This window comes from Leptosomus discolor, unplaced genomic scaffold (genome assembly GCF_034619465.1).
Source record: "Leptosomus discolor isolate bLepDis1 unplaced genomic scaffold, bLepDis1.hap2 HAP2_SCAFFOLD_40, whole genome shotgun sequence".
In the NCBI taxonomy this organism is placed as follows: Eukaryota; Metazoa; Chordata; class Aves; order Leptosomiformes; family Leptosomidae; genus Leptosomus; species Leptosomus discolor.
The window spans coordinates 1,493,489-1,519,715 of record NW_028237745.1 but is presented as its reverse complement, the minus strand read 5'-3'; the positions used below and the strand labels follow the sequence as shown (position 1 = coordinate 1,519,715).

The window sequence follows — 26,227 nt, the reverse complement described above, 5'->3', positions numbered from 1 at the left end:
CGTCCTTACTTGCTGCTGCTGTATACAGTGCTGTTCGACCCCTCATAGATAGAAAGGAGGGAGGCAAGCAAAAGAGATGTTTCAATTGCGGGACAATGGGTCACTTTATGAGCTAAGGTAAACTCATTTCAGTCCCTCTGTAAATCAAACTTCCGCAGTTACATGGCGTACCAAATTCTAATCGCGCTGTAGGTTTGTGCTTGCCAGGCAGGTTTAAAAAGTGCTTAATTTTTCAGTCATTGCAATAGGGTCAAAGCAGGTCCTTAGTTTAAAACTATTTTTTAAACTGTCTTATGATCTGTATGTGTCTGGTCAAAAAGAAAGCTTCATAATGCTATTTTTATCCGTGATGTTAGCTGGCTGTAAAATATGAGACATTTTATCTAAAGCAGGTAAAGAAATTCAGGATTCATTTACAAGTTGCCTATAAAGTTGTGTAATTTGAAAAGCAGTATTCATTATGAAAGAGCTCTCAAATTCCTTGTAAAGATAATCTAATTAAAAAAAAATACAAAAAAGGGGGATCTGCATAAAAGATATAAAAGCCTTTGACAGATTTCTTGAAGTGCAATGGAGAATGGAGAGTACCTGCTTGATAACACTTAGTTGTTATTGAGTTTTCTCAGTTTCAGTTGACAACCCAGATGCGACAATCTCTGTCCGGCTGCAGGAGCCAATGAGGACAGGGACTCCCTAGGCGCGCCCCGGGACCTTTTCTCGGAGGGGCTCCCTGACTCATCTGGCTCGCTGCAAGGGCAGACATGGTCCATCTACGGAAAAAGGTATTCTTTCTGGTCTGTTTCTGTAATTTGTTAAATGTTCACACTGTGCACCGATCGGCATTGATGTCAACGTGTATTTTCACCACTTGCACTGATATTTAACTACGTGAATGGGGTTAGTCTGCTTGGTGTTGTGGTTGGTATTGTAGTAATCATATTTGCAGGTGTCTTCTTGTGTCTTTTGTGTGAATGGTGTAAAGGAGCTCCTTGTGTGATAGTGTAGAAACTGGTTATCAATATTTGAATGTGTGAGTGAGTGAGACGTAGTGTTATTGTTATCATTATATAGAAGATATTTTGTTAACCGCACTTTGCTGCTTTTCACAAAAAAAAAAAAAAAAAAAGGGGAACAATGGGACAGCAAAAGAGCTACCACCCAATATGTTCTTGATTTGCGGCGACCGCGCATTAGCTCCAAGTCATAGGCAATGGTTGAATATCTTGAATATCTCGTTCCCATCCCAAAAGCGAAGGCGACAGGCCGCAGCCGGCCTGACGGAGATGTGTGATGATAATGTGGAATTGTGGTCTGCCACTGCTAGAGCGCTTGCATCATTTTTCGCGCCCGGCGTAGCTGCAGCACAAGCACTCAAGCAAATAGAGAAATTAGCTTGCTGGTCAGAAAAGCAGTCTAATATAACTACACAAATCCTAGAACAGATGCTATTAGATCAAAATAGCTTAAGATGTGCGGTCTTGCAGAACCGTGCAGCTATTGATTTCTTGCTTCTAGCACAAGGCCATGGGTGTGAAGATGTCCAAGGGATGTGTTGCTTCAACCTGAGCGATCATGGAGAATTGATTCATCAGCAGTTGCAGTGGCTGAAGGAGCACAGCCAAAAGATTCAGAAGGATACGAATTTGTTTGACTCATGGCTGCAAAACATCTTTGGAAATCTCTCCCCTTGGTTACTAGGCTTAATCAAAGAAGGCATACGATGGCTTATTATAATCATATTGCTAGGGTTAGGCTTATATGGGATTAGCTGCAGAAAGGCATATCGAGTCTCGTTCACAGAGGGGTATTTTTTGTGTGCAAAACGAAAAAGGGGGAATTGTGGGAGCGTGGCTCGCTGAAAATGGGCATGGAATGCTAGAGGGCCTGCACAAAGAAAACTGTTGAGCAGCTTGTCTAAACTAATATAGTAGGCCTCAAGGACACTTCGACCTTGAGAGACAGAATAGAAGAATTAGGAACTAACATCCGTATGAGGCGGAACATACTAGAATTAACAGTAAAGTGATAGACAGAAGCAAATGACTGATGTATGTATAGCACAATTAGAGCTTATGAAAATTGCAAGTCATGATGAGTTTGGGAAATTATGCTATATAGGAAAGTGCATCTGCACAATAAAGTGAGCTTCCTGATATAACTCATATTGAGTCTTTCCTGGATTCTCCAAACTCCCGTCTCTGCATACGGGTCCTATAGTGCACCGACCTTTCCATCCTAAAGGTAAAACTTTTCGTGCCTTATTACCACATAACCAATACCACCCTGCTCCCGAGGAAGTGGACCACCCTTTGGGACTGGTAGAGTTACTTCTTCTAGCCTGATTTTTGTTCTATACGTTAGCACCCCTATATTTCCAATAGAAAGTACAGTTAGGATACTTTCCTAAAGTTATTGTTTCTCCACAATTCTTGTCAGTTGCGTTTCCTCCACTATTGGAACTAATGGTTTCTTGGGAACATCTCTGAACACACGGAATGCCTATGCCCAAGTCTGATGGTTCACCAAGATCTGACACCCATTGCAGATCTTTAATTGATATTCCTACATATTCTGAAAGATTCGTGGTTGAAAAGGCTCTTAATACTTCAGAACTGTCGGGGGAAGCTGTACCTATTAAGGGGAACCCACATGCAGAATTTTCAGGCAGTTGTGCACAAATCCAACAGGAAGATAATTTAAAGTTGTCAACCACCTTCCTTAACAATTGCAAGTACACATTTTTATCCCATGCACTTCCCATACCCAGCCATATTCTGACCAGACTAACAGTTAATGACCATCTTTTCGTTGAACTCGCAATGTTAGTGGTCCGACACGTGTGGCCTCCCAATGTGGCTTGGGAGGTTTCTTTACTCTGGTATGATGAATTCATGAAGCTTGTTCTCTAATCTTGATAGCCATGTGGGAAGTTAGCAGTACCTAGAATGGACCTTCCCATCTAGATTCCAAAGGCGAGCCTGAAAGACATCTGACATATATATAGTCACCAGGTTCGATATTATGTACAGGTCCATTGAGACCTCGGGCTCTGGTTCCTAAAACTTGCTTTTCTATCTCTCGAAGTTGCTTCTGCAGGCATATCACATAATCTGTTAACACTTCATCCCTGATTTGGGCCAATGTCCTCGTCTGCACAGTATAGGGTCTCCCATATAATATTTCAAATGGACTTAATCCTTCCTTCGTTCTGGGCTTAGTACTAATTCTTAGGAGTACCAGGGGCAATGACTGAGGCCAAGGTAGACTTGCTTCCTGTCCTAGTTTCACAATTTGTAGCTTAATTAAGTGGTTCATCTTTTCCACCTGACCACTTGGTTGTGGATTATATGGGGTGTGTAGCTGCCAATCTATTCCTAGAAGCATATTGATTTGTTGAATGATCTTTGAAATGAAGTGTGGCCCTTGATCTGATGAAATTATCACTGGAACTCCAAATCTTGGTATTATTTCTTGTAATAATACCTTGGTCACCTCCTTAGCCTTATTGGTTTGGCAACGGAATGCTTCTGGCCACCCTGAAAAGGTGGCTGTCAAGACCAATAAATATCAAACTCCACTTTTCTTGGGAGCTCTGAGAAATCAATTTGCCATTGTTGTCCTGGATAGTTTCCTTTCCGTATCTGTCTGGGCTGGGCTGTAGTGCTTGATAGTGGTATACAGATTTCGGGCAACTATAAGCCGACTTAAGTATTTATACAAGGCTTCTGTTCTCCAATGAGATTTTTTTACGCTCAGCCATGACTGCGTCCCACATTAATGCGGATAGTATTATGACTTTACCTTGTGGAGTTTCTGCCCATCTCCCTTTTTCTACTTTTCCTTCTAAATCATCAATATTTGATCTTCTTTAGTGTATCTGGATTCACAGTCAATTTGTATTTTACCGTCTGGGACCAAAGACTGCACCCCCAAATCACCCTCCTCAGCTACTCTCCTGGCTTCACGGTCGGCCATAGCATTGCCCAACTCCTGAGCGGTATTCTTTCTCTGATGAGCTTTACAGTGCATGATAGCCACCTTTTTAGGTAGTTGCACTGCTTCTAGGAGCTTGAGAATTTCTTCAGCATGTTTGATATGTTTCCTTTGAGTGGTTAGGAGTCCTCTTTCTCTCTGTAGCGGTCCATGAGCATGGATCACCCCAAAAGCATACTTGGACTTGGTCCAGATGTTAATTCTTTTGGTTTTGGCTAATTCAAATGCTCGGGTTAGAGCTATTATTTCTGCTTTTTCTGCTCAGGTGTTTGGGGCAAGAGCTTTAGACTCTATTACCTGATCTGTAGTGGTTACCACATATCCTGCCTTACGGATGCCTTGCTGAATGAAGCTGCTTCTGTCAGTGTACCAGGAGTGATCAGCATCTTCCAGCGGCTCCTCTTTTAGGTTAGGTCAGGTCAGCTAGAATACACTGCTTCAATTGTTTCCAGTCAGTCGTGCGATACCAGTTCTGTAGCCCCACTAAGAAAAGATGCTGGATTGATATTGTTAGTGACCACTGTTTCCACATCATCCTGCTCTACCAGAACAGCTTGATATTTAAGGAATCTTTGTGGTGAGAGCCAGTCTCCTTCCTTCACTTCCAACACCACTGATACAGTATGGGATACCACTACTGTAATCTTTTGACCCAACGTAAACTTACGGGCTTCTTGGATGTTCAGTACCACTTCTGCTACTGCTCTTAAGCAGTTAGGCCAACCCCTGCTTACATCATCAAGTTTCTCAGAGAAGTATGCTACTGCCTTATGGTATGGTCCCAGGTTTTGAGCTAGGACCCCTAGGGCTATTCCCTGCTTCTCATGAGAGAGCAGCCAAAAAGTCTTGGTAATATCTGATAACCCCAAAGCAGGGGCCTTCATCAGCCTTTTCTTTAGCTGGTGGAATACTCTTTCTGCTTCTTTATTCCAGATAAGGTTCTTTTGATTAGATTTCAACAGTTCATAAAGTGGCTTTACCATGAGTCCGTAGTTATATATCCATAGGCGACACCATCCTGTCATTCCTAGAAATGTATGGAGCTCTTTAGCTGTCTGCGGTCAGGGGAGTCTGGCAGATAACCTCCTTCCTTGTTGCTCCCAGGGTCCGCTGGCCTGCTGTTATCTCGTATCCGAGGTAAGTCACTCGATGCTGAGCTATTTGGGCTTTCTGTGGAGAGACTTGATAACTATTAAGTCCAAGAATATTTAACAGACTAATTGTCCACGCTATACAAAATTCTTTCATCTCAGTGGCTATCAGCAGATCATCTACATACTATAATATTATTCCAGCTCCATGTGGCCATTCTCATTGTTCCAGGTCTCTGGCTAATTGGTTTCCAAAAATAGTGGGGCTGTTCCTAAATCCCTATGGTAACACTGTCCATGTTAGCTGCATCTTCCTTCCAGAGTCTGGTTTTCCCACTCAAATGAAAACAGCAACTGGCTTTCTGGACTTAAGGATAAGCAAAAGCAGGTGTCCTTTAGGTCCAATACAGTAAACCAAGCCAATTCAGGTACTAATTCAGTTAACAACATATATGGGTTTGCTACAACCGGGTGCAGATCCTCAACAATTTTATTAACAACTCTAATATTCCGTAATATTCGATAATTACCATCTGACTTTTTGACCAGCAAAATGGGAGTGTTATATTCTGATTCACACTCTGTTAGTAGCCCATACTTGATGAATCGGTTGATTACAGGTTGAATCCCTTCCGTATCTTCCATTCTAAGGGGGTACTGTTTTATCCTTAGGGGCCGTGCCACCGGTCTGAGTTTAACTGTTATTGGAGAAGTATTTTTTGCTTTTCCTGGTATTTCCAAGGCCCATACCCCTGGGTACACTTGGTTCTGGGCCTCCTCAGGTATTTCTGAGCCAACAGGGGTATTTATGAGGGCTAGATGCAAAATTTCAATTAGTTGGTTGTTTCCCACTCGGAGTTCTACCTTTCCTTTTTCAAATTTTGTTTCTGCCTTTGATTGTTCTAACAAGTCTCTTCCTAGTAGTGATTTGGGTGAATGAGACATATACAAAAATTTGTACATTCTCAATTGTTTCCTCAACTTGAATTTAAGGGGTTTTAAAAAGTACGCCTTTTCACTCTGGCCTGGAGCTCCCCTTACTGTTACAAAATCATCATCTATGGGTGTCAAAGCCTGATTTAAAACTGAAAATGTTGCCCTGGTATCAACTAGAAATTCCATGTCCTGTTGCTGTTTCCCTAGCTTTAATGTAACCAGTGGATCCTCCAGGGTAGATTTCCCAGGTCCCCATCAGTCCTCCTTAACATGTGCCTGTATCCTTCCCTTCCCTCTCCGTCTCTCTGGACATTCATTCTTCCAATGTCCCTTCTGTCTGCACCATGCACGTTAATCCTTCCCTAAAGGACTCTTGGGTCCCCCACTTTTGAATCCTCTACTTTCTTGTAGCGCCACCACCAGTGCCCACCTATCTTTCCTCCAGTCCTCCTCTTCCCTATTGCTAAACACTCTCCATGCTTCATCTAATAAAGTTTCCAAATTTCTACTTTCTGTCGTTCTCAATTTCTGCAGCTTCCTTCGGATATCACTTGCTGATTGTCCAATAAACAGAGACACTAACTACCGGATTCTTATCTCTGACCCTAGGTCTAATGGGTGTGTGTCCTCATAGTATCCCGCAATTTGTCTAAGAATTCCAAGGAGGTCTCCTTTGGACCTTGATGAACAGCATATAAGGCTGACCAGTTGATTGCTTTAGGGATGGCTCACTCCATTCCCTTTATGATCCAGTCCTCGTATTCATTCAGCAGTTTCATGTGGGCCCCTCTATTAGGGTCTCACTGTGCGTCCTGTAAGGGAAAGTGTTCTTTAATATCCTCTCCTGTCCATTTAAGATGATCACTGGCCAAATCTTGGGCCATTTTTAAAATTAACTGCTTTTCTGTTTTAGTCATATGATCTAATAACAAGTAGATATCACCCCAATCAGGACTGTGTTGTTTTATTAGGAACTGGAAGTGTCTTGTCACCCCCATGGAGTAATTTCAGTAGCTTTTCACCACTCATTTCCATGTTTTGAGATCAAATGAGGAGAAGGGAACTTGTATTAAGATAGGATCTCCCCATGGTCCTACTGCTTGCCTTAAGGGTGCTTGCAACGCTGCCTGCTCTTTCTTACTCCAAGTGTGAGAGTATACCGGACTAATTGGACTCATTCCAGAATCGGAACCCTCACTTTCACTCTTCCTTCATTGTGCCTCTTGGGTCCAGCCTGTTTCTGGTGGTTTATAATACTCTGGTAGATCCCCCATTTCAGGATTTCTTGTTTTCCCCAGCTTTGTACACCTCTGCCCTATGCTACATGCCGAACACCTCTTCAACTTTCCTTTCCCTTCTCTCTTATTCTCCTTTTCTAAAGCTAATACCATTGGGTCCTGTGGGACTGTCAGTCCACAGTCAGTATAGTACTCAGGGTGATCTCGGAGGGTGAAAAACATATCTGCATATGAAACTTCATCCCACTTCCCTTCTCTCCTCAAAAACAACATCAACTGCAACAAGGTGTTATAATTCAGCATCCCGTTAAAGGGTCACTTCTCCCCATCACCTAATTTATACAAGGGCCACCACTGATTACAATACTTTCCTAAGATCTTCTTACTCACACCCCCACCTGGCGGTCCCCCTAGATCCTTCCTAAAGGGCTCCTTTTTAGTATTCCGCCACTTCATCTGTGACCCATATCAACAATAGGAAAATCCGTCCCTATAATAAAATCTACCTATGCTGCACAAAACACTTTGTGCAATACAGGTAGAGACTCGTGTTGGTTTGTGCTCCTCCTCCCTTGTCAGCCACCCACTCTGCAAGGAAGAGAGAGAACCTGCCCTCTCCCATGGCAACAACTACAGCCCCAAGTATGGATCACTGCAAGTTGTGGTTGATGCTCCCCAAAGTGATACCAGAGCAACAAAAATAAGCAAACAGGCAAAAGAGAGACAGAAAAGCCTGAGAGACATGGACTCTTGGTTGCAGTCCTAGCAAAGCTCTTCAACTTGTTGAACAAGGCGACCAAGAGAGAGGGCAGGGGACGAGGTTCAGCTAGGGAAGAGCTGGCAGGAGGCCCCAGAGCAGTTTGGGTTGCACAAGATGGACTGCGTTCCTCTGTGGGGTCAGTCCTGGATGACCTGCAGTCTTGGTCTTTTCCTCCAGGACATGCTCTCCCTCCTGCCCCAAAGGGGACTGCCGTCAGTGGGAATGACGTTTTCTCCCTGAGGCTGCTCCAAACTCAGGTACATTTCACTGTGAGCCTGAGGCAACTTTCCTTCATGCCCTGGGGCCACCACGCTGCTGGCCCAAGAAGGATCCATGCACACAGGTGGGAAAAGCTGCATTGGTGTTATCCTCCTTGTGCCAAGGATTGAGGCTGTGTGTTGAGAGCAGGGCCCTTCCTCCCAGCAGTCAGACACGAGAAACACTTGCGGGGACACCCTACCGGATCTCAGACTTAGCTGGGAACATTGGGAACACCACCCCGTGGTGCCTTTCAACTGCCTGAAGCACTGAGCCAGTATCCGATACTTCTGAACCCACGAGACAGGCCATGCTGCCATACCAAAGCCTAAGATATCAAATGACAGGTTACATTCAGAGAGGGCATGAGAAACAGACAGTCACTGGAGAAGGGTTAAATCTGTACAGAGTCACTACTCTGAAAGCATGTTCTGGGGAAGCAGCATCGGTGAGGGCTTTCCTCATCTGTCCCTGGGACCTGCAGGATCGAGAAGGATGGGTAGAGTGTCTGGGAGGAGCAAGAGCAGGGCCCAATCTCTGAAAGTCTTGCAAAGAGGTGGAGGGGCCCGTCCTCCAGGGGCTGGAGCACAGGGAAAGGAACAGCCCTTTCCCATGCAGGTGCTGTGCCACTGCAGAGGAGGGATGTGCCTTCTGGGCCTGAGACAGCCTTTCTCCAAGCAGTGGAAGTTGTTCCTGGGGCTCTGCTAGGCTCACTCAGCACTTGGGGCGAAAGGATTCTGGACCAATGGGTAGTCTGGGCCCGTGCAGGCAGCTTTCTTGCTCAGGCCTTTTTGTCCTTGGTTTCCTTCCTGGCAACTCTGTCTGATTGTACTGCCAGAGTCCCCAATCTGTTTGCTTGCCCAAGGTCATGGTATCTGCTCCTATCATGGTAGCCTCTGCTCCTGCTCCTCCCTGGGGTGCGCTGTGGGGAGGACACATTGTGCCCCCCTTACAGGCTTCAGTGAGTAGCTAGAGATCTCCCAGAGCTCCCCAGCCCCTGGGAGCTGCAGCTCAGGCCAGGCTGGCTCACAGAGGATGCCAGGCCACTCCTGGCTCCTGCACCCCTGGGGTCTTTCTGGATAAGGACAGGCCTTGGAGAGCCAGTGGAACCTTCACACAGCGGAGGATCACTCCTCTTCTCCAGGCTGAACAAACCCAGCTCCTTCAGCATCTCCCTCAATCACAACATGCTCATGTGCTGGAGTTAAATGCCCAAGAGCTTGCAATGTCCCTCTTGGCCTCTTACTGGTGGGCCTTTACTCCCAGGTGCCCCTCTTCCCATGGGTGAAGTCCATGCTTGCTGGTGAGGAACTGCCAGTTGGGGGGAAACTTTCTGGGTTGAAAACAGGGTGTTTGGAGCTCCCTGATGACTAACAAGAGGGAAAAGTTGCCTCAGTCTCTAAAAAAGGGGAAGAAGGGCTCTCTGGGGAACAAAAGAAAGGTGATGATAAACTGGAGTGATTTCAGTGGATGATCCCTAGTATAGCCAGGGGCTGGGGGCTCTGGCCTTGTGAGGAAGGTCTGAGGACCCAAGGCTTGCCTAGCTGGGAGAAAAAAAGGCTAAGCAGGGATCTAATAAGAGCCTTCCAGTGCCTACGAGAGGACTACCACAATGCGGGGAGGATGAGAGCTGAGGTCAGAAATTGAACAGGCAACTTGTGGCTGGCTCCACAAACAAAAAGAATCACCTTGCGGGTGCCTGAGCATGGGAACAGGGGTCCAGAGAGACTGCAACAGGTCTATCGTCCAGGTATTTTTTGACCCACAAGGGTAAAGTGCTGATCAGCTGGGGTGAGCCTGCTTGAAGAAGCAGGACGCACTCTCTGATTCCCTGAAATGCCTTCCAGCCCCAAGGGTTGTTGGAGTGTAAAGTGGAAGGAAGGAGAGAGGATTTTGTGGGTGAATGTTTGAAGAATGACCAAAGATCTGCATTTCAGGGTTGAGGCATGCAGAATGGGAGATGTGTAGGGAGAGTGGAATTGCCTAGTGACTCTCCAGACCTGTTTATTCTTCTAAGCCCCACTACTAATGGGGGCAGCTGGGAGATGCAGTGAGACCTAATCTGTCACCAAACGAGCACCAGAATGCCCAGAAAAGCAAGACCCTCCCACAGGGAAAAGGAAGGAAAGTAAGAGAGTGGGACTCAACCCAGGGAAACTGCAACCTGAATGCAGCACGTTCGACCACTCAGCAAAGGTGACCTGCTGCTGCTGCCACTGCTACTGCTGTTACAGCTGCCGCTCCTCCCCCTGCAGCTGCCAGAGCCAGCCCACCTCAGCCAGCCTCCTCCTGGCACTGCTGCAGGGCGAGGTGCCTCCTGCAGCACCCTTGCCCTGCTCCCACCATCTGTTGGAGGGACAACACAGCAGGGCACAAGCAATCAAGGACGTTAATGGAATGCATTGATGATAACTTCCTTCTCCAAGTGGTAGAGCAGCCAAAGAGAAGAGGTGCTATGCTGGACTTTTTTCTTACCAACAAGGAGGGGCTGGTGGAGAATGTGAAGCTCAAGGGCAGCCTTGGCTGCAGGGACCATGAAATGGTGGAGTTCAAGATCCTTAAGGCAGTGAGGAGGATGCACAGCAAACTCGCTAGCCTGGACTTCAGGAGAGCAGACTTTGGCCTCCTCAGGGAAGTGCTTGAAAGAGAACCATGGGATACAACCCTGGAGGGAAGAGGGGTCCAAGATAGCTGGTCAATATTCAAGGATCACCTCCTCTAAGCTCAGGAGCAATGCATCCCGACAAAGATGAAGTCCAGCAAAAAATCCAGAAGACCTGCATGGATAAATAAGGAGATCCTGGACAAACTCAAACAAAAAAAGGAAGTCTACAGAGGGTGGAAGGAAGGACAGGTAACCTGGGAGGAATACAGAGAAACTGTTGTAGCAGCCAGGAATCAGGTCAGGAAAACCAAGGCCCTGACAGAGTTAAACCTGGCCAGAAACATTAAGTGTAACAAGAAAAGCTTATATATGTACGTCAGTGACAAAAACAATACTAGGGATAAAGTGGGCCTTCTCTGGAAAGAAACAGGAGCCATGGCTACCCAGGATATGGAGAAAGCTAGCATATTCAATGACTTTTTTGTCTCAGTCTTCATTGGCAAGTGCTCTAACCACCTCTCCCAAGTTGAAGAGGGCAAAGGCAGGGCCTGGCAGAATGAAGAACTGCCCACTGTAGGAGAGGATCAGGTTCAAGACCAACTTAGGAACCTGAATGTGCACAAGTCCATGGGACCTGATGAGATGCATCCACAGGTCCTGAGGAAGCTAGCAGATAAATTTGCTAAGCCACTATCCATCATATTTGAGAAGTTGTGGCAGTCTGGTGAATTTCCTGCTGACTGGAAAAGAGGAAACATAACCCTCATGTTCAAAAAGGGAAAAAAAAATATCCAGGGAACTACAGACCAGTCAGTCTCACCTCTGTGTCCGGCAAGATCGTGGAGCAGTTCCTCCTGGAAAATATGCTGGGGCACATGGAAAATAAGGAGGTGATTGGTGACAGCCCACATGGCTTCACAAAGGACAAATCATTCCTAACAAATTTGGTGGCCTTCTAAAATGGGGTTACAGCATTGGTAGATAAGGGAAGAGAAACTGATGATACCTACCTGTACTGCATGAAATTCTTCTCTCTAAATGGGAGAGACATGGATTTGACAGGTGGATAAGGAATTGGCTAGATGTTGGCACTCAAAGAGTCATGGTCAACAGCTCGATGTCCAAGTGGAGGCCAGTGATGAATGGTGTTCCTCAAGGGTCTATATTGGGATTGGTGTCATTTAACATTTTTATTGGCTATAGGGACATTGGGATTGAGTGCATCCTCACCAAGTTTGCCGACGGCACCAAGCTGTGTGATGTGGCTGACACACTGGAGGGAAGGGATGCCATCCAGAGGGACCTTGACAGGCTGGAGAGCTGGGCCCTTGTTGAACTTCATCAGGGAGTTGAATTTTATCAGGGAGTGCAGTGATTGGACAAGCTGCAATAGTTTCAAACTGAAAGAAAGTAGATTTAGGAAGAAATTATTCACTGTGAGGGTAGTGAGGGACTGGGACATGTTGCCCAGGGAAGCTGTGGATGCCACCTACCTGGAAGTGTTCAAGGCCAGGCTGGATGAGACTTTGATCAACTTGGTCTAGTAGAAGGTGTCCCTGCCTATGGCAGGGGATTTGGACTAGGTGATCTTTAAGGTCACTTCCAACCCAAACCATTCTACAATTCTATGATTCTATGATCTCCTTTCTTTCATTCCACAGATAGTCCTTCTTCCTCTTTTTTTTAGAGACTGGGGCAACTTCTCTCTTTTGTTAGTCATCAGGGAGCTACTCTGCCCTCTGATCTTGAAGCTGGAGACCCCCTGAGATGTATCTATTCCTCTTTCGGGCCCAGTGGCCCATACTATATATGATAATCCAGGATGTGGCTTTGACCAGCGGGGTTTCAACCCAGGAAGTTTCCCTGAACTGGCAGTTCCTCATCTACAAACATAACCAGCACCCATTGAAATAGACACAGGTGGGACATCACTGCCATGGCATCAGCAGGGAGGTGTGAGTCCTTTTCCTGGGAGAAGGCAGCAGTTACAGCCCAGGCTCTGGGGCATCTCACTCCAACACCACTGCCAGGACAGAAGCATCCCCAGATCGTCCCACTGCAGGCTGCATGAGCACTGGTGGCATTTTTCAGAAGGACCATGATCAGGAAGTATGAGCCAGAGTGCACACATTTATCAGGAAGAATGGACACGTGCAAGGTAGTATCAGAGCATGCTGGAGCACGTGGTGATTGAGGGAGATGCTGAAGGAGCCAGGTTTATTCAGCCTGGAGAAGAGAAGGTAAGAGGACACCTGATTGGAGCTTTCTGCTGGGTGAAGGTGGTTCTTTGGTTGTCAAGGCCTGCCCTCAGTCAGAAAGACCTCAAGAGTGCAAGGCCAGGAAATGACCTGGCCTCCTGTGTGGGCTGGATGTGTCAATTATGGTCTTTGTTCAATGGTTGACACCACCTTACGTCCCCAAGAGGCTGGAGGTGCTTCTGGGAGGTCACCATCTCCCCTACAGCAGTGTGCCCACCCTAGTGCTCACAGCAGTCCTGGAGTCCCCCTCAGGTAAATCTGAGAAGCAAAGCGGGGTCTAATATCCCACCCCGCAAGTACCACCATCCTTAGTTGTCTCCACACAGTTGCCTCTCTTTATTCCCTGGAAGCTGGCGAGAGGGCAGCTGCGGTGTGAAAGCATCCCTCTGCGTTGGGATATCCCAGGTGCCCGTCTGAGAAGAAGGTGCTGGGTGCTACAGCTGTAGCCCCTGGGGTTCCACCTCTCATGGCCTCTGGAAGCCCGGTACGTGGCATGCTGAGCGCAGCACCCAAGTGCAGGTCTTTGAGTGGAGTGTGGCCCTGAAAATGCCAGGGAGCTGTGTGTGTCATTGCCCCCAGCATGTGATGAGCAGGGCAGGGAGGGCTGGAGGAGGTAGTTGAGGCCGAGTGGTGAAGGCGATGGACTAGAAATCCATTGGGGTTTCCCTGCGCAGGTTTGAATCCTGCCAGCTACGGGGTGCAGTCTCCTTTTGGGCTACCTACAATTGACCACACTGTAGCTGTGAGACTCAGCCCCGACAGACACAGTCCATCCTGCTGCAGGGGGCGCCCAGGGACACCATAAAACCCCTTGCTCACCTCTCTCTTCCTCACCTCCCCCTAGAAAATCCTGAATGAATAGGAAAACCTGCTCCCCTCGACAAGACAGGCAAGTTGAGGAAAGAGAAGGGATCAGAGCTGAGTATGAGCCGTGAAAAGAAGTCCTGTGTTGTTGCTTCTTGAGCAACTTAATAGCCTGATCTCCACTGACAACTCAAGTAGCACAGCCCCACCATCTCTCTTCTCTACACGTGAAACCGGAGCAGCTCATCTCCAAAGACAGCTTGCACAGCATGGCCCTCAGTGCTAAAATGAAGGGAAGACATCTCACGGACAGCAGGCACAGCACAGCATAAAGCTTCATTCACAAGCCAGTGGGTGTCCTCAGGACAAAGCTAATTCTCTCTTCCCATCAGGTAGCGCAATCACCGACTTTAAATCCATAAGCAAGGATGTCCATGACTCTGCAGATGGGTAGGAGGAAAAGGCTGGTGCTACTTCAGGGAAGACCAGTTAGACGGACTAGATGGCCTGAGGCCTTTTTCCATCCTAGTGTGTTTGTTTGAAACGTGCTGACAAGATGAGACAACCAAAACTGATGACTGAGTCAGCTTGATCTCAGTCTCCATTGCCAGGTTTACCAGAGCTCTGGTTTTAATACAAGCTCCTGCCTGGGTATGGTAGTGTCTTTGTTTTACACAAGAGGTTGATGCCAGGCCTGTACTTGGATCCCAGGCACAGCCTCTGGGCTGGTCACTACATGGTTAGAAGCAAGGGCTCACAACTTCTGACCTCTTTCAGTGCCCAGGGCTCCTGAGGCGCTGCATGAGGCCCTGGTAGTGCTATGCCTTCCTGCAGATGTCACTGGGGATAAAAGCCGGGTGGTTTTTGCACATCTACTCTGTGCCTCTCCCCTGTATCCATTCAGGTATACAAGTGAAGCCCTGGAAATTCTCAGAAGCTTTGGTTCCCAGCAGACATTTCTGTCTGATCCATATCTCAGCCCAACTGTGCTCCTCCTGGTAGCCTCTAAGGCCAGAGACACGTAGCCAAGCCACTCTCTGGCTTGCCAAAGCCAGCCATCAGCCAGAAAGACCTCAGGAAGGTCTTTCCAAATTCTAGGGAGAACAGCAGCCCCACTGGTCCCATCTGCAAAACCAGAACCTGCAGAAAGGCCAAGAAGGAAGCAGGCAAATGTCTGGATATGAAAGACTCAGCCCAGTGGGGCTTGAAGCATCTTTGAGATTTATTGCTGCCTGTAACCCACATGTGCATACCCATCCAGGAGAGCAGCCCTGCTGGAAACCCTCTGGCAGGGGCTGGACCCCTGACAAGGAGACTTGGGGGCATGGAGCAGATCTGGTCTTCAGGACCAGATGTAAAGATTCGATTCAGGGCCCAGTGGAGGACCAATGAGTCACCTGGCCTCCTGTGTGGGTCAGCCTGGCCTGAGCTGCATCTCCAGGTGCTCAGCAACTCTGGGATATCTCTGGCTGCCCACTGAAGCCTGTAAGGGAGGCACAAAGTGTCTTCCCCACAGTGTCCCCCCAGGGAGAAGCAGCAACAGAGGCTACAGTGGTAGGAGCAGATACCATGATCTTGGGGAAGCAAATGGGCTGGACACTGCAGCAGACTAAGCAGGCTGAGAAAAGCCCTGAGGGAGCCAAAAGAGTAAGGTCCCACTGAGATTTGAACTCAGATTACTGGATTCAGAGTCCAGAGTGCTCACCGTTACACCATTGGACCTCCTGGACATCTGTGCTTTATTTATTTATTTATTTTTAATTTTATTTTATTTTATTTTATTTTTATTTTTTTCCCTGTGGCCACTCCAACTGAGCCATGTGCTCATGGCTGATCCTAGCAGTCTTTCTGTCTCCCTGGCCAGCACCAAGTGCAGCCTTCCTCCAGGGCCACTGGGCACTCTCTACTCACAGGGCCTTTCAAGGGAGTGGCAGAGCTTTGGGCACAAACTTAGCATACTGTCTCTTACAATGCCCAGCCTGCTAACCTGTGAGAATCTTGTTTTCACATAATTAGACCTGGTTATGAGTTTCTAGCTGAACCTCTTCAACATTGCCCCTCACTGAGTACATTCATGGTCGGCAATCAGTAGTTTGACACTTGCACTGTGGTCTCTGCTGATGCCTCCCTTCACCCCTGTGTTGAACAGCCTGTCAATCTGTCTGTGTGAGTTATTGCTCTCCTGTTTCTGTGCAGCCTCAGAAGGCTTTCTCTTCTGGAGAGGAAGGTTCCATTTGTCAGGCTGAGCAGCTAGTGAAAAAGTATGTGGAGAGTGAACAGCTGAGCTAGAATAAACTGAACATTCCCTGTGTGTTCTCTTGCTGCCATCACGTGGACATTTTGGGTACTCCCATTTCAGGCTGCAACATCTGAACTAGAAAGCCCAAAGCCAAAGTAATTCTGCTGGCTCCTTGCTGCATCACTCGCATAAAGTACCGTTTCATTGTTCAGCAAAGGAAGGCATGGAAGGGAAGACTGAATAGTAGCCACTGAGTGAAGGGCTCCGGAGCACGGGATTGCTCCGGGGGACCCCTCCTGAAGAACCAAAACTGCAGCAAGACCAAGGCAACATAAGCACAGGGAGTGAGAGTGTGCCCTAGCCCCACCCCCAGAGGGAAGAGTAAGTTTGTGACGAGAGTCAGTGACCAACCCCCTCATAGACAAGAGTAGCCCCTGGGAAGCACAAGTGACCAGAAGCGTGGCAAACAGGATGGGCAAACTAGGCATGGTGCATCAGAAGGGCATGGCATGGCAGTTGGTGTGTGCAGGGAAGGCGTGAGGACAGGTGTAGTCCCTCTCCTGGCTCTAGAGACCAACAAAACTAGTGGTCATGCCCTCCCAGAGAGGGAAGAAGCTATGTTTTCCACTCAGCTGAAAGCCATTGCCAGAAGGAATGCGGTGACCCAGACAGAGCTCCTTCACAAACATGCAGCTGTCCAGGTCTCTGGCTGCAGTGAATGACTGAGCTTGTCACTCGTGCCAACGGGCAGCAGGGACAACACCTGTGTGAGGTGTGACCAGGTGGATGATCTGCTCAGCCTGGTGGCAGAGTTGAAAGAGGAAATGGAAAGGTTAAGGAGCATCAGGGAGTGTGAGAGGGACATAGATTTGTGGAGCCACACCCTACCATCCCTGAGGCAAAGGCAGCAGATGGAGGTGTCCTAAAAGTTTATTCTTTACCCAATGTGCAATAGCCCAATTCCACACGTTCAGAAGAGATACTGTTTTTATTCGGGCCCAGGTGCTCAATGGAATCAATCCACAAATCAAGCACACCTGAGCACACCTGTTGATCACATTTATGTTTCAAAACATACATTATTCAACATCGAGCTAATACATATTCATAACTAATTTGCACCATGCTGAATCATGGTTGAGGCTTGATGTGCGCATGCTTGGGGGTCTCATACTGTCTCTGGTGGTTATTCGGAGGTCCCAACCACTCCTTGAATTGACCATGTATGGTCAAGAATCTTTTAAGGACACCGTGGGTATGGTCCAGCCTATCATGTTCCCGACAGTTTGCTCTTATCTTGGGATATCTTCCAGAACTTCATCAAGTCTTTTCTTCTCTTTGTTTCTTGCTTCAGTCCTTGATCAGGGGGTTGTGGTTTGATGGACACGATAAACCGTACTTACTTTTTAGGTATAGTCAGGCAAGCCTCTATCACCTGTGTAATAACAGTACATTATTTAAATGTTCAAGCTAAATCCCTTTAACCATATCCCTGCATGAAAACAAAATTTCCAACACAACAGAGACTCCACAAGAAGTAGAGGACCCCCTACCCTCTTGCCACCAGGCAGAAGGAAGAGACCTGAGAGACAGCGGGGGAATGGAAACAACATCCCTGCTTGGGGCAGCAGGCAAAACCCCTCCAGGTCTCCCTCACCTTCCCAGTTGACCCTACACAAATGAGGAGGTGGATGAAGGTCCATCCAGGGAGTTGCCTAGGGAGAGTCAGTCAGCTCCACACATTATGACTGTCTCTGTTAAGAAAAAAAGGAGAGTAATTGTCACAGGTGATTCCCTTCTAAGGGAAACGGAGGGACCAATATGCCAACCAGATCTATCCCACAGGAAAGTCTGCTGCCTTCCTGGAGCCTGGGTTAGAGATGTTAGTCTGGTACAGCTCTCTAATTACTACCCGCTATTGGTTATTCAGGTTGGTAGCAATGAGGTTGTGGAGAGGCTATCCAAATATTTATTTGGTTCCCAGCAGACATAAATATCCAAATAAATCCAAAAGGATATCCAAAGGCTATCAAAAGGGATTTCAGGGGATTGCAGTGATTGCTTGAAGGTTCAGGAGCACAGGTAGTGGTTTCCTCAATCCCTTCAGTGGCAGGGAAGAATGCTGAAAGGAATAGGAAAACACATCTGATTAATACATGGCTCAGAGGCTGGTGTCATCGGTGGAATTTTGTTTTTTATGATCACGGGGAGGTTTACACAGCACTGGATCTGCTGGCAGCAGATGGGATTCGGCTTTCTAGAAAGGGAAAAGGGGTTCTCGTGTATGAGTTGACTGGGCTTATCAAGAAGGCTTTAAATTAGGCTCAGAGGGGGAAGGGGACAAAACAAGGCCCACCAGTGATGAACCTAGGGGTGACATGCCGGTGTTGGGGGTGAAATCAATAGCCCAGCTTAAATGCATCTACACCAATGCACACGGTGTGGCCAACAAACAGGAGGAGCTGAAAGCCATTGTGCAGCAGGATAGCTATGACTTGGTTGCCATCACAGAAACATGTGATGGGATGACTCTCATGACTGGAGTGCTGCAATGGGTGGCTATAAGCTCTTCAGAGGTTATAGGCAAGGAAGGAGAGGCGGTGGCGTGGCTTTGTGCATTAGGGAGTGTTTCAATTGTGTAGAGCTTAATGATTGTGAGAACAAAGCCAAGTACTTATGGGTAAGGATAAGGGGGAAGGCCAACGAGGCAGATATCCTGCTGGGAGTCTGTTATAGACCATTCGACAAGCGGCTGGCAGAAGTCTCAGAGTTGTTAGCCCTTGTCTTCATGAGGGACTTCAATTTACCAGATGTCTGCTGGAAATAAAACACAGCAGAGAGGTGTCCTGGTTTGGGCTAAACCAGAACTAATTCTGTTTTAGTGCTTTAACTTTTCAGTTAAGTCTCCTCTAACTACCAGCACTTTCTGAAACAGCAGCATGTTTTTCCAGACAGTGACTGCTCCTAGCAGTGATAAGGCCTGATGTTTATAGTTTGTACCAAGGAATGGTATGCAGAGAGGCCCTTGCTTATACTTGTTCTTATGGCGACCAAGGTCACTGCTAAATCTTGTACTCCGTGTTGGGGTGCCAGGAGTGAAAAGGGTCGCACCTACAGGGAGGAGCGAACTGGACAGGTGACCCAAACCTGACCAACAGAGTATTCCATCCCATAGACGTCATATTCAGTATAAAGCTGAGAGATCACGAGGGTCTCGGCCCTTCGCTGCCCTTCGCTCTTCTTCGATGGCCGACATCTGAGGAGGACTGATCCGTGCATCCCTGAATCCAGTGCCTGAGTCCAGCTCCTGCATCCCGTCCCTGTCTGCTGCCGAGTCCAGCCTGGGACTGCCCCAGTGCCAGCCCTGCGGTGTGGTGGTGACGTATTGTCATCAGGGGCAGGGGGGGGAGTTTGGTTTGGTATTGGTTTTGTATGTATTTGTACATAATGTATATATTTCATTTTTTCCTTATTATTATATTTTCTTTTATTGTTATTGTTCCATTAAAGCTGTTTTAGTTTTCTTTTCCAAACCATAAAGTCTCTCTCCCTTGTTCTCTCTCCTTTTCCCTTTTGGGAGGGGAGAGGGGTTAGTAGAGAGCGTCTGTCATTCGTTAGTGGCCGGCCCAGCCTCAAACCGTGACAAGAGGAAACAGTCCAGGAGGTTCCTGGAGTGTGTGGAAGATAATTTCCTGACACAGATGGTAAGGGAGGCTACTGGGGAGGTGCCTCACTTGACCTACTGTTTACAACAGAGGAGGACTGGTGGGAGATTTGGTGGTCAGAGGCCATCTTGGGCTTAGCAATCATGAAACGACAGAGTTCCCTGGTTTTGGTCAAGTAAGGGGGTTTCAGCAAAACCACAACCATGGACTTCCAGAGGGCTGACTTTGGCATGTTCAGGTCACTGGTGCCTTGGAAGACAGTCCCGAAGGGCAAAGGGGTTCAGGAAGGCTCAACAATCTTCAAGAATGAAGTCTTAAAGGTGCATGAGCAGGTTGTCCCCGTGTGCCATAAGATGAACCAGCTGGGAAGACAACCAGCCTGGCTGAACAGGGAGCTTGTACTAGAACTCAGGGAAAAAAGGAGGGTTTACCACTCTTGAAAGAAAGGGCAGGCAACTCAAGAAGAGTATAGGGATCTTGTTAGGTCGTGTAGAGGGAAAATTAGAGAGGCAAAAGCCCAACTAGAACTCAGGCTGGCCACTGTTGTGAGAGACAACAAAAAAAGTTTCTACAAATACATTAACAACAAAAAGAGAACCAAGGAGAATCTCCATCCTCTACTGGATGTGGAGGGGAACATTGCCACCAAGGATGAGGAAAAGGCTGAGGTACTTAATGCCTTCTTTGTTTCAGTCTTTAATAGTCAGACAAGCAATCCGCAAGGCAATCAGCCTCCTGACCTGGAAGACAGGGACCGAGAGAAGAATAAACCCCCCCATAATTCAGGAGGAAGCAGTTAATGACCTGCTATGGCACCTGGACATTTACAAGTCCATGGGGCCAGATGGGATCCATCTGAGAGTACTGAGGGAGCTGGCAGAGGAGCTGGCCAAAGCACTATCCACTATCAGAAGTCCTGGTCAACACGGGAGGTCCCAGATGACTGGAGGCATGCCAAAGTGACATCCATCTACAAGAAGGGCCAGAAGGAGGATCCGGGGAACTACAGGCCTGTCAGCCTGACCTTGGTACCGGGAAAGATTATGGAGCAGTTCATCTTGAGTGTGCTCACACAGCATATGCAGGACAACCAGGGACACAAGCCCAGGCAGCATGGGTTCATGAAAGACGGGTCCTGCTTAACCAAAATGATCTGCTTCTATGACCAGGTAAGCATAGCTGCCAAGGGTACGAATTTCTGCTGTTCAGGCCAAGGCCGTGAGCTGGAAACAATGGTCAGGTGACTTGAGGAGCTGAATTACACACTGCCTGAAGGCGATGGTGGCCTGTGCTGCAGGAATGTGCGTGGCAGCATGCTGCTTAGTGTCTCTGTGAGCAGCTGAGATGAGATCAACAGCAATATCCTGTGACCTTAGGCAACAACACAATGACTGCTGCACCTCAACGGGCACATTTCAGTCTTGCCCTGTGCTAGATGGGAGCAAACACTCTCAGATGAAAAAGAGAAAGATGTCATCATCCAGGAGAGTTTTGCAAGTAAATACTGCTAGTTAGCAAAGTGCTTCATGCATAAGAAATGCTTCAGGTCCCCCGGGGCTTGGAGACAGGGTATAAAAGTCCATGCATCCTCCAGGTCTGTCATCCACTGCCCTTGCTGCCATCTGCTCAGTCAGCTAGGTAAGTCTGAATGCACCCGCACTCTGTCTGCAGGTGTGCTTGTGGTTCTGACCCGTGCTCTTTCCCAGGCTTCTATCTCCTGCCCATGCCCTGCTCTGTCTTTCAGCTCTGCCTCCCTCGCCGAGAGATGTCTTGCTACAGACCCTGCCTCCCTTTCTCCTGCAGGCCAGCCCCCCTTGCAAATGGCTGCAATGAGCCTTGTATTCTGCGGTGCACTGACTCCACCGCTGTGATCGAACCGTACCCGGTGGTGGTGACCCTGCTGGGCCCCATCCTCACCTCTTTCCCTCAGAGCGCAGCGGTGGGATCCTCTCTGTCAGCTGCTGTTGGGAGCTCCCTCAGTGCTGGGGGCGTTCCCATCTCTTCTGGGGCCACCCTTGGATCTGGGAGATTCACAGGCCTCGGGAGTAATCTGTGTGGGCCCCTGCATTTGTGCAATCTGTGCTGGTGGGACCAGTGGATCACTCATGTGGGAAAGAACAAGCCCGAATGGAGAAACAAGATCTGGATCCAGGATCGGAGATGGCTGTGGTTTCCCAGTGCATGGGACACCCGCTTCACCCCCTGAATGGAAGAGAGCCGTGTGTCACTCCTTAACATCGTGCACTTCTTGCTCTTATTCTTCCTGTGTTTTCCTTGCTACTGCCAGGTAGCCCACTCATCCTCCCTCCTGGGCTTCATAGCTTTTTCTGTTGATCAAGGCAACATACTTCATTCCCCCTTGCTCTAGATGGGAGAGGATTCTCACCAGCTGCAGCTGCAATGGGGAGAAAGGAGCGCCCTGCAGGCGCTTTTCATCCCACTGCAAAGGGTGATGCCCTCTTGCACTTTGGAGCCCTCAGCCTCTCATGCTCAGCGCTCTTCCCCCTCCTGTCAAAATGGACACTTTCTGTTCTCATTAAAGAAATGCTGCATCCCAGCCTGAGCCTCCTTGTGGTCCTTGTTCCTGAAATTGCAATGTTCTCCTGGGCAACGCGTGCTGTGGGGCTGGTGATTTTCTCCACAGGTCAACGCACAGACTTATGCTCACCCGTTCCACGCTGCTCTTCCCTCATCCCTGGCCCCATGTAGGCTGATTGCTTTGAAACAGACATTTGCTTGGTCTCCCACCTAGTGTCTGTGGTGAGTAGAAGAGGATGGAAGTGTCAAGGCCCACTGGGGAAAGGCAGAGAGGTGCATTTGGAGGCATGCTGATGGAGAGGGGGGAGACGTCTTTCTCCTGCTGCCCGCCCTGTGCCCAGCTCTGTGTTCACTGGGTACAGAACCAGTGCAGGCAGTTCTGGTCGAGTCAGCAAAGAGACAGCTGAGCCCGGGAAACAGCCGCTCCAAGTGGTGACGCTGTGACCGTTTAAGGAAAGTGATGCTCACTCACAGGTATCACTGGTGAGCCATCCGAAAAGTATCACGCAGGCTACAGGCATGAAGTGAGCTGAATGGTATGTTGGGGTTTTTGTGCACTGAGAAGTCCTGCCAGTACAAAGCATGACCTGGAGTGATTTCGGAGCAGTTTCACAGGCAGCTAAGGTCCTGTTTTTAACAGAGTGAAAGGGTTGAGAGAAATATCCAGGGCAAGCCCCCATTTTGCCCAGCATGACCATGCAGTTGTCAGCCTGGAAGACTATTGCATGTGAAGTCAGTAATCACATCATGGCCAATCCGTATCATGAACACTGCATGACCACTACGTGTTCCTCAGAGACATAAATTTGGTCAGCTTGTATTTAATCGTAAGCATGCATGTGCTCTTTGTTCTGTCCACTTGAAATAGTATGGGGCTGTTTTGCACCAGGTAGGTGGGAGGGGGATGTGACATAGAAAGAAATGGTGCAGGCTTCTTTTCTGGATCTCAGTAAGAAAGGCCCAACAAGAAATGGGTTAATACAAAGCTGTTTTAGTAAGATAGGGTAAGAAGAAGAATACAGATAGTGAGTAAATCTTGTGTCCCTTCAGACACTGGGCACCCTGCTGCCATGGAGCATTGCATGGACCCCGGGAGGACTTTCCCATGGCATGCTGTGTGGATGCCATCCGTGGAGAGGTTCCTCCTGCCTGCCTGCTATGGGACCTCTTATTTTGTGTTACAAACAGAATCACGCATCTTCTCCTAACGGGTTGGAGTGTTTTCCATAACAGCCACCAGCGCAGAGCACAGGCTGGCATGGGGCACTCCAGCTGATTCTCTTACAGCAGATACTTACGCTAACACAGTGGGCCTTAAGTACAAGGCCTGATCAAGCAGATGTGGACTGTTCAAAGTCACTGTGCTGGTTTTGGCTGGGGTGGAGTTAATTTTCTTCATAGTATGTTTTGGGGTTGTGCTGGAAACAGTGTTGATAATAGTGTTTTAGTTACTGCTGAGCAGTGTTTACACAGAGTCAAAGCCTTGTTTGCTTCTCACACCACCCCACCAGCGAGTAGGCTGCAGGTGCACAAGAAATTGGGAGTGGACACAGCCAGGACAGCTGACCCCAACTGATCAAAGTGATATTCCATACTGTATGACATCATGCTCAGCATATAAAGCTGGAAGAAGAATAAGGAAGGGAAAGACATTTGAGTTATGGCATTTGTCTTCCCAAGTAACCATGACGCGTGATGAAGCCCTGTTTTTCTGGAGACGGCCAAACACCTGTCTGCTGATGGGAAGTACCGAACAAATTCCTTGTTTTGCTTTGCTTGCAGGCGCAGATTTTGCTTTACCTGTTCAAGTGCCTTTATCTCAACACATGAATTTTCTCCGTTTTACCCTTCTGATTCTCTCCCCCATTCCACCAGGGCAGAGGAGTGAGCAAGCAGCTGTGTGGTGTTTAGTTGCCTGCTAGGGTTAAACTATGACGGTCACGAACTCCAGGAATATGATGCCTACTGCAAGACTCCCCACACAATGACTTCTAGCACCAACTGTGTGCACTGTTCCCAGGAACTCTAATTTTATTAATCTGTTAAGAATATTAGGATCTCTCACCAAACGGACAGATCTTCAAAACTAACTCCACATGTCAGGCCTGATTGGTATCAGTCACTGTTAACATACCGAAGTTGCATTGTAATCAAGGCTCTGCAAGAGTGCAAGTAAATGCAGAGCTTGTGAATACCACCACGGACAGCATCTGTGTAGCACGCCATGCCCTAACCAATGGCTGCACCGTCTTGGGGTTCCCAGCATCAGACGTGATGAAGGATTCTATGATTTTCTCTCACTGTTGCTGTGTTAGTAATAAAATAATTACCTCCCCTGAAAGTGTTCATGTCTTTCTCTTTGTGTTCTCAAAAGAGCCAGCACTTTGTGCTTCAATACAGGCCCATCCACCTGTCTCCTGTGAGACAGCCTACAGCCACAGAGCAAAGGGTTCTGTGGTCTGTTGAGGTCCAGCTGAATGGCAGTGGCTATCTGGCCTATCAGCTCCTCTTCCGTGTTTTGTATCATCTGCAAACTTGCTGAGGGTGCACTCAGCTCGTGGTCCAGGTCATTCCTGAAGATGTTAAACAGCATCGGACCCAGTATCAACCCCTGGGCTACACAGACACCTCCACCACAGCGAAGGCTGTGATCCTATAAGAGACTTTGGATAGGGCTGTGGTCTCCTCAGTATCCTCCAAATTTATCCCAGTAAAGGAAAATGTCTCACTTGGATTTCCCCAGCCAGGAGACAACAGGAAACTGGGTGATTTTAATTGGTCTGGAAAGGTGACAGGACTAGCAGTGACTCTTGTGGCTAATGTGGGTGATAACACCTAATGCCATAGCAGAGTTGTTCAGATCCAGGATCAAAGTTCTTTGATCAAGAAGTACGCCCTCTTTCCAAAAATACTTCCTTTTTGCGCAAGCCATCCTTTCCTCACTGGGGACAACAAAAGAGCAGAGTGGCAAGGTCCTGCCCCATAGCCATGAGGGACATAGAAACCACTTTCTGCTTTGTTTTATTCCTCCCTCCAGGCAGGAGAGATTGCCTCTGCTTTCTCTCAGCAAAGTCTCTCCATGGTGGTGCCTGGCTCTTCAGTCACGGTACTCTTTGATTTCTCTCCCACGCTCTGCCAAATGAGGGTGCTGGCGGGAAGTGCTGATCCAGTATCAGATGCTTGGGGCTGAGGTGGGTTGATCACAGCCAGCAGCTAAACACCTACACAGCTGTCAGTTCACTGCCCCCACCCCAGCAGGACAGGGGAGAGAACAGGAAAAGTGAAAGAGAGAAAATGCATGGGTCAAGATAAAAACGGTTTAACAGGTGAAGCAAAGAGAGAAAAAAAATTTATGTCAGCCACCCCCTGAGGAGTGGACCGATGCCCAGCCAGTCTCCAGGCACGGGACACTGTTCAGAGGCACCATGAGGTTGTGCGGGGACTCTTCCCTGCCTACTGCTGGCAAGACTGTGATGCCGAGAGGTGCACATTCTGTCCCACAGCTCAGTCCTGTCCTGATGATCACAGCGAAGGACTAGGAAATCCCTCAGCTGTCTTGTCCCTCAGAAACTGTGTTTCATGTGCCAGAGCTTTTCACGTGCCACAGCTTTTCCTGTGTCATTTCTTGTGGAGGCTGTGTTTGTTGGGCGTGAGTTGTCCATTGCAGAGAATGAGACATAGACACAGAGTACTTCATCTCCCCCCAGCTCGACTGCCAAGAGGACAGAATCCTCGAGGGGTTTGACCCAGCAGCCTTGAGTTTCATGTGCCAGTTTGGTATGAGATCTCACTTGGGTTAAGCAACAAAATCCATGTGCTCCTGGAGTAGCTTCAGGAAAGAA

At 48.0% G+C, this 26,227-nt stretch overlaps 1 protein-coding gene and 2 non-coding genes across 3 annotated transcripts; 2 read left to right on the top strand and 1 right to left on the bottom strand.

Moving 5' to 3' along the window:
* The first annotated feature begins 761 nt into the window (after positions 1-761).
* Positions 762-16,232, top strand: LOC147413081 (uncharacterized). The gene is made up of 6 exons (XM_086480625.1): positions 762-782; positions 1,128-1,747; positions 5,098-5,130; positions 12,085-12,137; positions 15,460-15,590; positions 16,140-16,232. Exons 1-6 carry the CDS (start codon positions 762-764, stop codon positions 16,230-16,232), a joined length of 951 nt encoding a protein of 316 aa, XP_086336751.1.
* Positions 13,753-13,834, top strand: TRNAS-AGA (transfer RNA serine (anticodon AGA)). Its single transcript has one exon. It is a non-coding gene; the product is annotated as a tRNA-Ser (tRNA).
* On the bottom strand, positions 15,594-15,665 carry TRNAQ-CUG (transfer RNA glutamine (anticodon CUG)). Its single transcript has one exon. It is a non-coding gene; the product is annotated as a tRNA-Gln (tRNA).
* Positions 16,233-26,227: the final 9,995 nt, after the last annotated feature.